The sequence below is a fragment of the Triticum urartu genome, chromosome 5 (assembly GCF_003073215.2).
Source record: "Triticum urartu cultivar G1812 chromosome 5, Tu2.1, whole genome shotgun sequence".
In the NCBI taxonomy this organism is placed as follows: domain Eukaryota; kingdom Viridiplantae; phylum Streptophyta; class Magnoliopsida; order Poales; family Poaceae; genus Triticum; species Triticum urartu.
In genome coordinates this window covers 434,091,962-434,105,430 of record NC_053026.1, presented here as the reverse complement: position 1 = coordinate 434,105,430, position 13,469 = coordinate 434,091,962, and the positions used below count along the sequence as shown (strand labels likewise).

Here is a 13,469-nt window from a genome sequence, read left to right as displayed (position 1 = left end):
TTTTTTGCTGCCACCGTTGATGAATTTTGCTACAACCTTTAATCAGGGGGTCCGACGGGGGCGCTGGACTGCGAGCGGCGAGGCGCGGGACTGCAAGCTGCCAGAGCTGCAACCGGCAACTGGCGTTGCCGAAGCCGCGGCCATCACCAACGAGGGGAGCTGCAACCCACGGGCGAAGTTTTTGCTGCATGTGGATCCCGACGAGAAACATGAGAGAAGACGGCGGAGACCGGCGGTGAGCGCGGCGACCGGTGGCGAGTGCGGCATCCAGTAGCGGGGAAGGGGGCGGAGAGAGGAGGTCCAGGTGACGGGGTGACGGCCGGCGGCTGGGAGAGGAGAGGAAGAAGGAGAAGGGAAGTCAACGTGGGGGATCGAACGGCTCCTAATTGCGCGCATCGAACGGCTAGGGCTGGACCGGCCGAAACTGTTCGGCCGGTGCGCCGGCGCCTAGCATCGACCAGATTGGAACGGGGAAATCGGGATCGATAGCACGAGAGTGAGCGAGCAATTCATATGTACCTGTTGCACAAAAAAAAGAACTAGCGAACGCGGCGCTCGGGATGCGGATGGGGCAACGGCCGAAGCGCAAGATCTGATTATGGGCAGGAATTTGGTGGACATGGTTCCACATGCATAGTTTATGAATAGTAAATTCAGAAAAATACTAAAAAATCTGAATATCTTTTGTAACATACATAGTTGACTCATATACTTACATACGAAGTTTCATGAAAAAATGACATCCATGGTATTCTAGACAAAAATAACAAAATCGATGCTATTTTAGAAACCATTGTTTGCTGAATAGTAAGGACCTGATTGTATTTTCTTCACTAAGGATGCCCACAAGTATTAGAAAACTTCACGCATGAGTAGAATGATCGACCAGTTTGATAATCCAAAATTTTCAGATTGTTTTGAATTTTTCTAGTGTTTGTTTTAAATTTAGTATTCACCTGGGTGCACGTGGAACCATGTTCACCTGTGTATTTTTGAATCACTATAGCTTACATTACCGTATTGTACTTGCTCTGTGTATTTTCGAATCATTATAGCTTACACTACCGTATTGTACTTGCTCTCAGACGATAAAAAAACATAGCATTTTGTGAACTGTACAAAAGAACATTTCGTTTTAAAACATCAGATGTCAGGGCTATGATGCCACGTGTATCTTTGTGTCCACATAGTCAGGAAATATTCCTAGTTTCCCAAGTATTTTATTACGCTCTACACGTGCTAAGCTATCATGCAGAAACATGCATGCCAAGTTGCCAACATTACACCATCGAACATAACACTTTATTCAAATAGAATATGATCGCCCGGGCCAGTTAATGTAGCGGATCTCAACTTGATTGCTCTTTCATTTACTCACATCGTGCTACAAGTATATTGCTACGAACAAACATGCTCATATATAACAGCACTGTGGCGCTGAGAAATATAGTGGTATATGGTTCGCCAGATAGACATGAAAATAGTTGGAAGAACCTCAAGGCTTGTAACCTACACATTTATCGCAGATCACTCTGCATTTTCTGTAGGTATCATACTCTGAGATCTTGATATTGCAGCTCATATATGTGTAGACTATAGCTTAGCCAGGGTCTGACTGTATGCTGGATCCATGCAGACAACCACCTGAACGAAGTCCCAAATTAAGAAGAAAAAAATGTAAGGTGAAATACAACTGCCAAGAAAGGCATTCCTGTAGTTATGGGTTTATATCATGGCAACGGCGGTACCTTGCCAACGCTCCTGCCAGAATGGAGATGTTCTACTGCGTCTGCCACAGAAGCAACACCTACGAACTTCTTGGGGTCAAGGGAAACCTGTTGCATGCCGTGAGCAGCAAAGTAAGTTAGAACGAGAGAAAAACAAGAGTAGTGAAAATGGAGGGGCAACAACTAATATTAATTCAGTTAACAGCTGGAAAGTACGAAGCATCAGCATTCTGGTTAAAAGTAGGCAACGTGGGAGACTGGAATGCTGCGTATGCACCTTTTTCATTGCTTAACATAATATTACCGCGAAACGTATTTATTTATCAGGCTCTGCTTTGCGTGGCTTGCTGAGGTTTCTGCCCTGTTACCTAATGCAGGTCCTACTTGAATTATTCAATCGAGAGATATCTGTCTGGTTACTGACATTTGGCGGACTGCCATCACAGACAGAGAACACATACCTTTAACTTCCCAGACGCATGCAGATCGAAAAGCTTGTCAAGGTGTTTTTGCCACAGATCGGCATATTGAATCAGGAAAAATCCAGCCTGAGATCGTAAAGGAAATTAAGAGCTCATAGTTTTGAGTACACTACAGAAGAACTACATGTTGGATGCAGATTTCTATATGTATGACTCAATGTCTGCCCACATATAGTTTGTGACCACACATGTAATTTTGAGCAGGTGGGAGTGGTATAGTCACAGAGAGTTGAATGAGGTTGCTGCATCTGTTGCTGTGCTAACCAGAAAGGAACAAACGAACTCATGTTATCTTCGGATCAAATGTGTCCAGTGGAAAACAATATTTTTACCAGTGTTGTGGTTCGTTCAGCTTTAACTTCAGTAAGATTGCACTTGCTTGATTTCCTCATGACCAAATTATTAAGCAGCAAATATATTGCAGTGCATGCAAACTGAGTAGTTCCAGTGTTCTACTGCATACACATACCACAGTTTGGCTCTTTCCAAGAATCTTCTCACACAATCCATAGTAATTCCGTGGCATCCATCCATCCTTTCCTTGATACTGAAAACATCAGTTACTCTTCTCAGTACACTTATATCAATACAGTACAAACAAACTGCAAGTTCCTATCAAAACTAAGTACAAGGAGAAAAAGGATAATTAACAACGATATATTAGGTATGTATCAACATAATCATAATAGATCAACACGTTCCCAACTGTTGATGCAGATGCATAATCGATTGATTTCAACATTCAGTTTGTTGCGGCACTTCAGCTACTTCACTGATGAGTTTATGCAAACCGCTACTCAACTGCTCATTTGTTATAAAATCTATGAAATATTCTCTTTGGTGAACAACAACAACAACAACAACAACAAAGCCTTTTAGTCCCAAACAAGTTTGGGTAGGCAAATATTCTCCTTGGTGAAGCATGGAACAAATGAAACATAACCTATTCCCTCTCTGAAGTTGGCATTCAGAGTGTTAAATAGGTAACTGCAGGTTCAGAGAATGTCAAAAATATACATACCTGAGAGATCATACCAATTACAATGAGGCGTCCACGGACAGCAAGTGCATTCAAACACAAGTCAAACATTTCAGCGCCTACAGATTCATAAACTATATCTGCACCTCTTGGAAACTCCTTGTTCAGAACCTGGAACGAAACACTCATTAGTACCTAATTTTTTCAGTCAGGAAACAATTGCTAAAATTATCAAGAAGAATAAATAAAGGATTAGTGTAGTAAATTATAATTATGACCTAAAACATCGTATATTTGTTTACAGAGGGAGTAAGTTCAAACTAATCATTTCGGAGACACTACTATTATAGTAAACATTCTCCAGAGAGACATTAGATCATACATGTAATTCAAGCATTCCCAACACACATTCTGCATTATAAGTAGAGGTAGGACACAGCCTCGCAATAGGAGGATATAATGAACTAGACAATATATTTTGAACATACTGTCAAAGTACAAAGATAAAAAAAGAAGATGCTACCAATATGAGCACAACACACAACCACACATGACAGCAAAATTGCATCATTTGCATGCAAAGCGGTAGAAGTATGAAAATTAAAACTGGAAGAAGGCATACATCTTTTATCTTTTCATGTTGGTAGTTGATGACTCGATCAACCCCTAATGAAGCCAGAAGTGCAGCTTTATTCCCGCCACCACATGTGGCAATAACCTTGTTGCCAGCTAGTTTAGCGAGCTAGTGAAGTGACGGAGAAAATATCAGAACATACAGACATGGATCAGGGTAACAAAACATATAGCACATAGAGCAAAAAAAATCACAGATGATGACTTGCCCATGTCCTAGAAATATCGTATTCAATGCAAGAAAAGCACATGCAAGGGGCCAAAACATGCTCCAGTGGCAGTGCTGGCTAATCATGAAAGACAAACTATATGTTTTCCGAGTGTATGAAATAGTTATCTTGTGCAAGTTCTTAAAGGGAAATGTGGATAAAACATTACTATCCTGTTTTAACGCCTAGATAACTATGAAGTAGACGAGCAACTGAGTATTGCATCAAACAAAATAAAGTAACGATGGCATAAAATAAAAAATGCCATCAACTGACCTGAACAGCAAACTGTCCTGTCCCACCAGCAGCAGCTGTAACTAAAATAACTTGTCCGGATGTCATTTGACCTGACTAAAGGGTAACAGAAAACAACCCAGACCAGACCAGACCAGGAGGGAAGTTATATTCCAGAAGTGAACTTAAGTTCTGGTGATCAAATAAGAGCTAAAAACACAGATGGTGTATGACAAAAGTGGTAACTGCATAGCAAGATAACCTTTTCAAGAGAAATTGAAGCAGTCAATCCTGATGTTAGCATAGCAACTACTTCGGGGTCTGATCTTGGCACCAGAAGAAGATGTTTGGCTGGAACCTTTTAGCAGGAAATTTTGAAGACAGAGGTAAGTATATGGAAAAGTAAAAATTCAAAAGGTCAGAAATGATTTCATTCAAAAGAGGGCGCAGATTAGGTGGTAATTTCTTCTGCAACAAAAATACATAGACTGCAGTACCACTGTAAATTCGGCATAGCCCCCAAAGGTCATAAGGGCCACAGCAGTGCCAACTTTGATATGTCTCACCGAATCTCCAACAGAAGCAACAATTCCCACAGCCTGCGTATATTGGTTTTTATAGATAAGATACATTAAATTCTCGTGTAAGAATGTAAGAACTAATGCAGCAACACCATATCAAATCGTTAGAGGTGCAAGCTGGTTTGATGGAGGCATATCGCATAGGCATGCCAATGTTCTCGGTTTACTCTACACCAAGAGTAACTGTTTCCCACCTAGCCGATCAAGAGTGAGCACGTTATCCTTGCCCTTCGGGGTCAGCCATAGTTTGTGCCATCATGTAGTTGGATGTCATACCAACAGGCTGACAACTCGGCTGTCTTAGAAAGTTCTTTTCATGCCGGCACAATTAAACAATCAGAGTCATTACAGCACTCAGGGGAAATGACAAGAATGGTGTACTTTTTTTCACAGAACATCTTCCTACATTGAAAATGCTTTTAAGTTCAAAATGGACATATGGGACCATCAGTTACCTCGAAACCAGCATCAAATGGAAGGTGTGCAGAAGCTTCTTTAGCATTACCACTGAAATAACGGCCAGAAGTGAAGTTCACCTGAAACAAATCACTAACATTTCTGACAGTTCGGAAATAGTAAATCAAAATAGAAGCAATTGAAACATATATGAAAGGACTTACGTCACTAGCATTTACACCAGCGTATATTATTTTAACAAGAGCACTATGTGGTTCCATGGGCAATCTCAGCCGCACACGATCAATTCTTGTAGCATTGCGGAAATTATGGCTGAGCGTGTGAACCGTTCTACAGAACCATCATGAAAAGACAGACACTATTAGTAGCAGACACAATTTTCAATATCCATACAAACATTCTACCATGGTAAGAACTGACAGGGCTGTGCTTTGACGAAGTTAACCTACCATCTATAAGATAACTTTCAGACCAATGAGGATATTACACATGTAAAAAGAGACATACTACTCTACCCCCCCCCCCCACCCCAACACACACACAAAAGCGGTGGTGGATTAAGAACATTGTGTTTGGAGAGGTACAAGTGTTGTGCTCTAGTCTGAACCTTCGTGAAGAAATCCACCAACCGAAGTTCAGAAGGCAAATGTTGAAGTGCAATCAATTAATCCTGCACACAAGACCACATGAAGCGCATTGCCCACCTTTCTTCATTAACTTGCGCTTTTGGGTGAACTGACCAGTACATGCAACTTTACATGACATCAGATCTGGATTTTTTTCCCCGCACGCACAACTCGTGCTCTCCTCTCATCCAGATTGGTTTCAGTTTCTTTTCTTTTCCCCTGATCAATTTCTTCGAAGCCGGGTCTTGAACTGAAGACTCTTGGCTCTACCATGTGAGAAAATATGCAACTTGTATTTCTACGAGGCCATAAGCTAAGTTTATGCACGTAAATGTGTGGTAAATATACAGAACCCCCCTTCTAAAATGGGCACATTAAACAGCTAAATGTAAAGTATTATACAACTAACAATTTGGAGCTGTAGGAGGCGATGCATAATAAAGATTTAAGAAATTGGCATGCATATCATGTCCAAGAAATGGACTCGCATATTCTCTACTACAGATGTTAAAGTATGTTAACTGGCCAAGATTTTTTAAAGATGCAAAATGGCTGATAAATTATTCAGTAAAGGGACAGCAAATCTTTTTTTTAGCAGGAACAGTAGGGAGAGACGGCGCATCTGATAAAATGAAATATCCTGAATTTTTTGGGAGTTCAATTTTTTCTAAAACAAAAAAGCTAAGGGTGTTGCAACATAATCTTATATTATATTGTATTTATTTTTGGAGTTGCTCAAATCAATATCAAGTCGTTTGGAGGAAAATAATTTCCATAATATCCTGAGTCGATTTAGTATTTTATTTGAGTTCATCTTGTCTATCTTTTTTCACGGAATTTTTACAAAGTCATTTGTTTTTTTCCTCTACTGTTATTTCCAGTGCAGTAAAAAAATATTCTAAAAGTTAATATTATATTGATTCTCTCTCTCATTGGTCTTGGACACGTATGTACCAAAGCGTCTCTCTATTCTCTTGTTTTTTTCTCTTTCTTCCTTTCCCTTTCTACTCTGGACAGCCAGTGCAGCAATTAGGCCCATTCCAGCGAGGTGCAGCAGCCGCACAGCCCACTCGGCCAGCTGATCGAGCGAAGCGTCTTCCACCTCCCGCACGCACTTACATAACAGAAACGTCCATGGCTGCCGCCTCATCTACTCCTTGCGCCATCACTTCTAGGCCTCTTTACTCCTTGCCATCAACACAACACAAAAATTATGCCCCATCCAACCACGAATTCATTCAAACTAATTGTTCCACGCATAATGGTCTTAATCCCAGGCAAAAAACTGATGCATCGAATGCCAACGGCTGGCATTCGGTGCGTCAGTTTCTTGCGTGGGATTAAGACCATGCGTGGAACAATTAGTCTGCATGAATTCGTGGTTGGATGGGGCATAATTTTTTTGTGTTAATGATAAGGAGTAAAGAGGCCTAGAAGTGATGGGGCAACAAGTAGATGAGGCGGCAGCCATGGACGTTTTTGTTATGTACGTATGTGCGTGCGGGAGGTGGAGGACGCTTCGCTCGATCAGCTGGCCAGGTGGACTGTGCGGCTGCTGCACCTGGCTGGAATGGGCCTTGGGCCTAATTGCTGCGCTGGCTGTCCGGAATAGAAAGGCAAAGGAAGAAAGAGAAAAAAAAAACAAGAGAATAGAGAGACGCTTTAGCACATACGCGAATGAGATAGACCGACAACAAGCAAGGTAAGGAACGTGTTGGGTCCAAGAACCAATGAGAGAGAGAAAATTAATATAATATAATATTGATTTTTATAATAAACTTTGACTACAATGGAAATAACAGTAGAGGAAAAAAATCAAATGACTTTGGAAAAAATCCGTGAAAGAAAGATAGACAAGATGAACTCAAATAAAATACTACGAATGACTAAATCGACTAAGGATATTATGGAAATTATTTCCTCCTGTCATATGCTAAATTAATTTCAAGCGACTTGGTATTATTGAGCAACTCCAAAAACAAATACAACATAATGTAAGATTATGTTTCAACATCCTTAGCTTTAAAAAAAATTGAACTCCCAAAAAAAGTCAGGACGTTCATAAAATCATACCCATCAATGCATAGCTGCAGTTTTGCAAAAAAAGTGCAAACAAAAGTTTGCTCACTGTCTGCTTAAGGGATCAGAGTAGTGACTTTAAGCATTTTAGGTATGGATAAAAGAACAAATAGAGTAATACTGACACGTTGCTGTTTCTTTGTGAGGATATTTGACAAGTCCTTAGAGAAATATGGATAGAACATAGCAGGATTACTTACATCTTCTCGAAGAATTCAGGTGTCTGGATGCTGGGGAATCTATTCTTTGTTACTGTCATTTTTGACTTTGTGGCATACACCAAATACTTCTTTTCTTCCTCTGATGTTGGCCAGTACACCATGCCTCTCCTTTTAGATATCCAAAGGCAGGCACCAGCCTTGCTCTCATCTTCTATAAGCTCAAATGCACCTAATCCAAACAGAAGACATCATATCCCTTCAGATAACATGGAGAAAAAAGTTAGAGCATCATAGGCAAAAGATATAGACCTATATATAAGTAGGTCCATAGATATCAAAATAGTTTAGTAGGTCTCTAAGCTTGCACAGTGCTACTTCAGGCAGGAACTTGAGGACTGCACTTGTAGAAAGGTAGTGAAGGCAGGAGAGCAGTACCTAGTACCGACCTGGCACATAGGGCTGGCATAGCCAAGGGACTGATTATAATAAAAGATAAAACATATGTAATTTAACAACTCAATGCTTTGAGTTAAACCTATTTGGCATTCAATTAAACCTGCATTTTTTTAGTTCAGGAACACAAGCAATATACTTTACAAGTCTAGGAACACGTCAGTTATTTCCAAACTTAGTTAATAGTTTGTAATAATGGATGCACATGTTTCACACGGAAAAACAACACAACCATCCATGTTCATTTTCATGATTTCATCATCAATTAAAACACCCAGTCTCAACTTATCTAAGGCTAACTGTAACCTGTAATCCTGAGACACCAGATGTAGGCAAAAATATATTTTTTGATTAACTGAACTATGTGAGAAACACAGTACCATTAATAACATCCTCCATCTTCAAAAACCCACCAAGCGCATCTACTAATACGCGGTTTACTTGTTCTCCCATATTTGTTTGGACAAACTGCATACACCAGTCCAATATATTTGTTAGAATAAAATAATAAGCTACTATGTTTACGATAAATATAAAGTTATCATGACTTGCAGCATCTAAAATATGCTCCATCTGTCATCAACTACGAAATGTGGATATCAACTCACTAACATCAGCTAGTTTTCGCAGATGGAACAGTGAATAAAATTGGTCCACACAGTCATGCTGTTTGCTTTTAAAAAACTGAACTATGTACCATTCAAATTTAACTCGGCTAAAGAACGAAAATTGTACAAGGTTCTAATTGTGCATGGGTCATTCGAAAAGAGCCCTGGTCAGGGCCCTAAAATGGCTCTGGCCGACGACCTTACAGTGAGCAGTCACACTGGCTATTCAATCTAAGTTTTCCCATCCGCACAAATTTATGCAATGGAAAATGCAATGCACTGCACAGTACCACTCTCGGTCAAAAATATGCTCACAACTGTAGCACAGAAAAATAGGCACGGTCTGAATGTAAGTACAATAGTGCGAGTCAATAAGTGAGCATGTCACAGATACAATGCTAAGTATTTCTCTTGCCTCATGCAAATTATTAATACCTCAGGGCAGATCACATTGACACGAATGCCGTGCCGTTTTAATGGAGCAAGTGATCTTGTAAACATAATCACACCACCTGCAGATGAAGTTTGAGGTCATATTGTGCATAAAATAGATCATACATTATATAGAAGGAACACATAATTAGTTTGTAGTAATAGTGCAGCTGATGTCAACACGGAGCACTTTACATAGCCAACATGAACTTATGTACAAGTTTTGACTGTTAATAAATGATATGTCTAACTTACTGCAAAAGCAATTTCAGTCTGCCTAGTGCCTACAACACATACACCTTTTTTTAACCAATTAGCAATCTCTGAAAGAAAACACATATTAAAGCAGCTAATTTAAAATTGAAAAAGGGAATGCTACATTTTAACACAGAAGCAAACGAGTACATCAACTCTCTGCAGTCCACTTTATAGTGTAGATATCCATGTTCATACATGCATATTAAGATGGCTGAAAAGATTATCGACTTCTACATCGTATATATACATAGTTCACCAGTTTTTTTAGCAGATTAACAGGGGCTCTGCAAAGCTGATTTAGTAGAGCGTTGTGGAAGATAAAAGTAAAATAGCCCATCCCCAATGAAGTTTATTTCTTTCGGGAGGTCATTTCTGATGAAGATTCTAAGGATATCTTTGATCATTACTTACTCGTTAACTTGGTTCAAGAAAGGAAGGCACAAAACTAAGATACACATACAGCAAAAAAAAAAAGTAAGTTCAAACAATTGCACTAAAGAGCAAGATCGATTTTACAAGGATGACCTGATACCGGAGTTTATAGCATGTTTATTTTAGTACGACATGATGACTTATAATCACCTTGATTACTATTTTTTAGGAGTGTATACCTTCTGTCACTACAATACGAGCCTACGTTTACCTTCACTAAATTTCAAAAAGAGAGTCAACACACCACATCACAGCTTACACATTACAAACAAAGTCACCATTTTAAGTACATTTCTTAATACAACGAAGAGAGATCAACCTTTTGTCCCACTATATATGGGTTCATAGTGCATAGGGTATAAGCCAGCAACTGAACCAATATTTATTATGGCACCAGGCTTCTTCTGTGCACGCATCATTTGAGTCTGCAATGAACAAATCCAACCATAAGTAGTGTACATGTGCAATTTACAGGGAGTGATATTTCTCTTGCTCTTTGAACCATAAGTAGTTTGCAAATAACCATTCGTGCAATTGATATTTCTTTTCAAATATTGCACTAATAAAGAATTCAAACTCCATGAATAATGCAAGCCTGATTGTTTAATCTTCATTGGTTCAAAGTTATATCTTGTCTCTTGCTCTCAAGGAAACCCGACATGCAATATGATGACAAAAAAGGTATTATGCCTTCCATCCTCCGGTAATGAAAACATGGGAGGTAAATCCAACACTTTCTTTTCTCCTAAACAACCGCATCAACAGAAATTGTAGCCCATACACATCTCCATAATGCTCTACCTAAGTTAATAGATGGCGGACAGTACCAGCACTCTGTTACTACAGATAGTTTGAGTTAATAAATAGTACTAAATTAACTTGAAAAATTTACTCAAAAATTGTCAGCAGGGGACTTACTGCAATGCGAGTACCATCAATAACAGCAACAAGGTTCACATTTACAGCACGCCTCCATGTCTTGGTTCCATTGGATGTATCATCATAAACTAAGGATTTGTTGACAAATCCAGCACAGTTGATGCAGACATCTAATCCACCATACAAGTTTACATGTTTCCCAAAAGCAGCAGCAAGAGCATCTAGACATAAAATCAGTGTGACCATAAGATCATGGCAACATAGAGGGCAAGGAAAATTACACTTTCAGTCAATCGTCAAAACCATAAGGCAAGTAATCTGTTTCAAAACATAAGGCGAGTGATAGAATGCCCATGAAAGAATAAATCCACCATAACAAAATGACCTGTTGGAAAGCAAATTGAGGTTTCATGAGAGCACAAGAAAGCAATATCTATATTTAAAAAATTATGTGATGCCAAATTTATTCAGGAACAAATGTATGCAAAAAAAAAATGTGATGCTTGAAACAAATCTTATGTTTGTAACATTGTGTCAATGAAGTAATGAGCTATACTTCCTTTGACGCTTGAACAAATTATCGAATGACATTAATTACGCTCTACCAGTGTAATGCCATTTGACGCTTGAACAAATTATTGGATGGCATTAATTATGATCTACCAGTGTAATGTCATTAATGACTTCAGTTGTGATGTTATGTTAACTGTTGCCTCCAATTTCTAGCAAACTGCGTTGGGCAAAAGCCAGCCTGAACCCTTTTTCATTACAGCAACATAGCCAAGCTATAAGTTTGGATCAAAAGTTATGTTGTAGCAGGCCAATTAATTGCTGCTACCTGCTTCCACTTACCTGCATCAGTAACATCACACTTGATGAACATAGCATATGGAACTTTAGAATCTCCATGAATCTGGCTGCTTCCCTTTTGAACCAATGACGCAACTTGTCCTCCGTGTTCTTCAGAGAAATCGACGACAGTCACAAATAGACCCTTGTGCGCAAGAGCAATGCAAAGCGCTTTCCCTTGAAGAACAAACAAGGACAGTTAGACCGTGCAATATATCTAGCGAAATCTCTTGTTCCACTACACCAAATCAATTTAATTGTGACTTTTGAGGTATGTAATAGGCAAGGGTGTGAAGCCCAATCCGGCCACAGAGAACGGAACGCGACTGGCATTGGCAAGGAGGTGTGTCCTTACCAATGCCGGAGCCGCCGCCGGTGACGAGGGCCGACATGCCGGGCTCCAGCTTCATCGCGGCGGCGCAGCGGAGAGGCCGACGAGGTCCTGTCTGGGAATAGCGGCGGAGAAGGCGAGGAAGGCACGGAGTGGGGCGAGGGTGGGGGACCGGGGAGGTACTAGAGTAGGGGACCGCCCGGCCGGCGGAGCTGCCGAGACGGGGACAGGCGGCGAGAACGAGGCGCCGCGGCGGCCCCTCGCTCTCGTTAATCTCGCCATGCCTCGCTCCGCTTCTCTTGTCCGTTTGGTTTGTTCCGTCCGCGAGACGGTTCGTCTATGTATCCGTTTCCTTTTTTGTTAAGGGGATGTATCGGTTTCCTGGTCTGGGCTGCCTACAACCTGGGCTGATTTTTCGTAGGGCCTGGGCCGGCAATATCTTTATGGGCTTACTCTAGGAAAAAGTCCAAAATAAACCAAGTTGTAAACGAAAGCTAAATCAAACACTAAACTTTGAATTCCGGAAATTGGCACTCTAAACTTGTAATTCCAGTCTATTTTCGACCCTAGACCTGTTTGGCACACCGGGAATACAACAATCCCGGCCGGGATAACCAGCTACTCTCACGGACAAGAATTTGGGCCGACCCACTATAACACAAAAAGAATTCATGAAGTTTAAAAAATGTTCGCACATTTCTAAAATTGTTCAGAAGTTAAAATATGTTCATGTTTTATATGTTCGGCACGAAGTCAATTCATTTTGTGTTTTTAAAAACATATTTGTAATTCTGAAATTCTATTCGCATTTTAAAAACTGTGTACGGTTTCAAAAAAGTTCACATTTGTCAAAAAATGTTCAGAATTCCATCAGTTTTTCACATGCTATGAAAAATGTTTCGGATTTTCAGAATTATGTCACATTTTTTGAATAATGTTTTTGGAATTTCATAAATTATACCGTAAATAATGTTTTTAAAAAATGTTTCAGATTATTGGCCGCTCACTCGACTGGGCCGGCCCACCAGATATAAAGCGAGTTTTTTTCCTTATCACGCACCATAGAAATTATTTCTTTCTTTTTCTTAACGCGCGATGT

At 40.0% G+C, this 13,469-nt stretch overlaps 1 protein-coding gene across 1 annotated transcript; it reads right to left on the bottom strand.

Moving 5' to 3' along the window:
- Nucleotides 1-1,269: 1,269 nt before the first annotated feature.
- Nucleotides 1,270-12,668, bottom strand: LOC125509568 (prostaglandin reductase-3-like). Its single transcript, XM_048674561.1, has 18 exons — nt 12,395-12,668; nt 12,043-12,216; nt 11,230-11,411; nt 10,631-10,736; nt 9,625-9,701; nt 8,962-9,049; nt 8,168-8,357; nt 5,466-5,592; nt 5,301-5,381; nt 4,762-4,863; nt 4,527-4,622; nt 4,307-4,381; nt 3,811-3,930; nt 3,231-3,359; nt 2,679-2,756; nt 2,189-2,275; nt 1,749-1,835; nt 1,270-1,644 (listed from the first exon to the last, which is right to left on the bottom strand). Exons 1-18 carry the CDS (start codon nt 12,447-12,449, stop codon nt 1,594-1,596), a joined length of 1,905 nt encoding a protein of 634 aa, XP_048530518.1. The 5' UTR covers nt 12,450-12,668; the 3' UTR covers nt 1,270-1,593.
- Between the last annotated feature and the right edge of the window lie 801 nt (nt 12,669-13,469).

What these genes read in the sequence shown, in the direction of transcription:
- LOC125509568 (XM_048674561.1), bottom strand. Translation starts at nt 12,449, where the DNA reads ATGAAGCTGGAGCCCGGCATGTCGGCCCTCGTCACCGGCGGCGGCTCC. An exon ending in CCTGAATTCTTCGAGAAGAT is followed by an intron (nt 5,593 to 8,167) that starts GTAAGTAATCCT and finishes ATGGTTCTGTAG; the next exon opens with AACGGTTCACACGCTCAGCC. An exon ending in TAATTGGTATGATCTCTCAG is followed by an intron (nt 2,757 to 3,230) that starts GTATGTATATTT and finishes TGATGTTTTCAG; the next exon opens with TATCAAGGAAAGGATGGATG.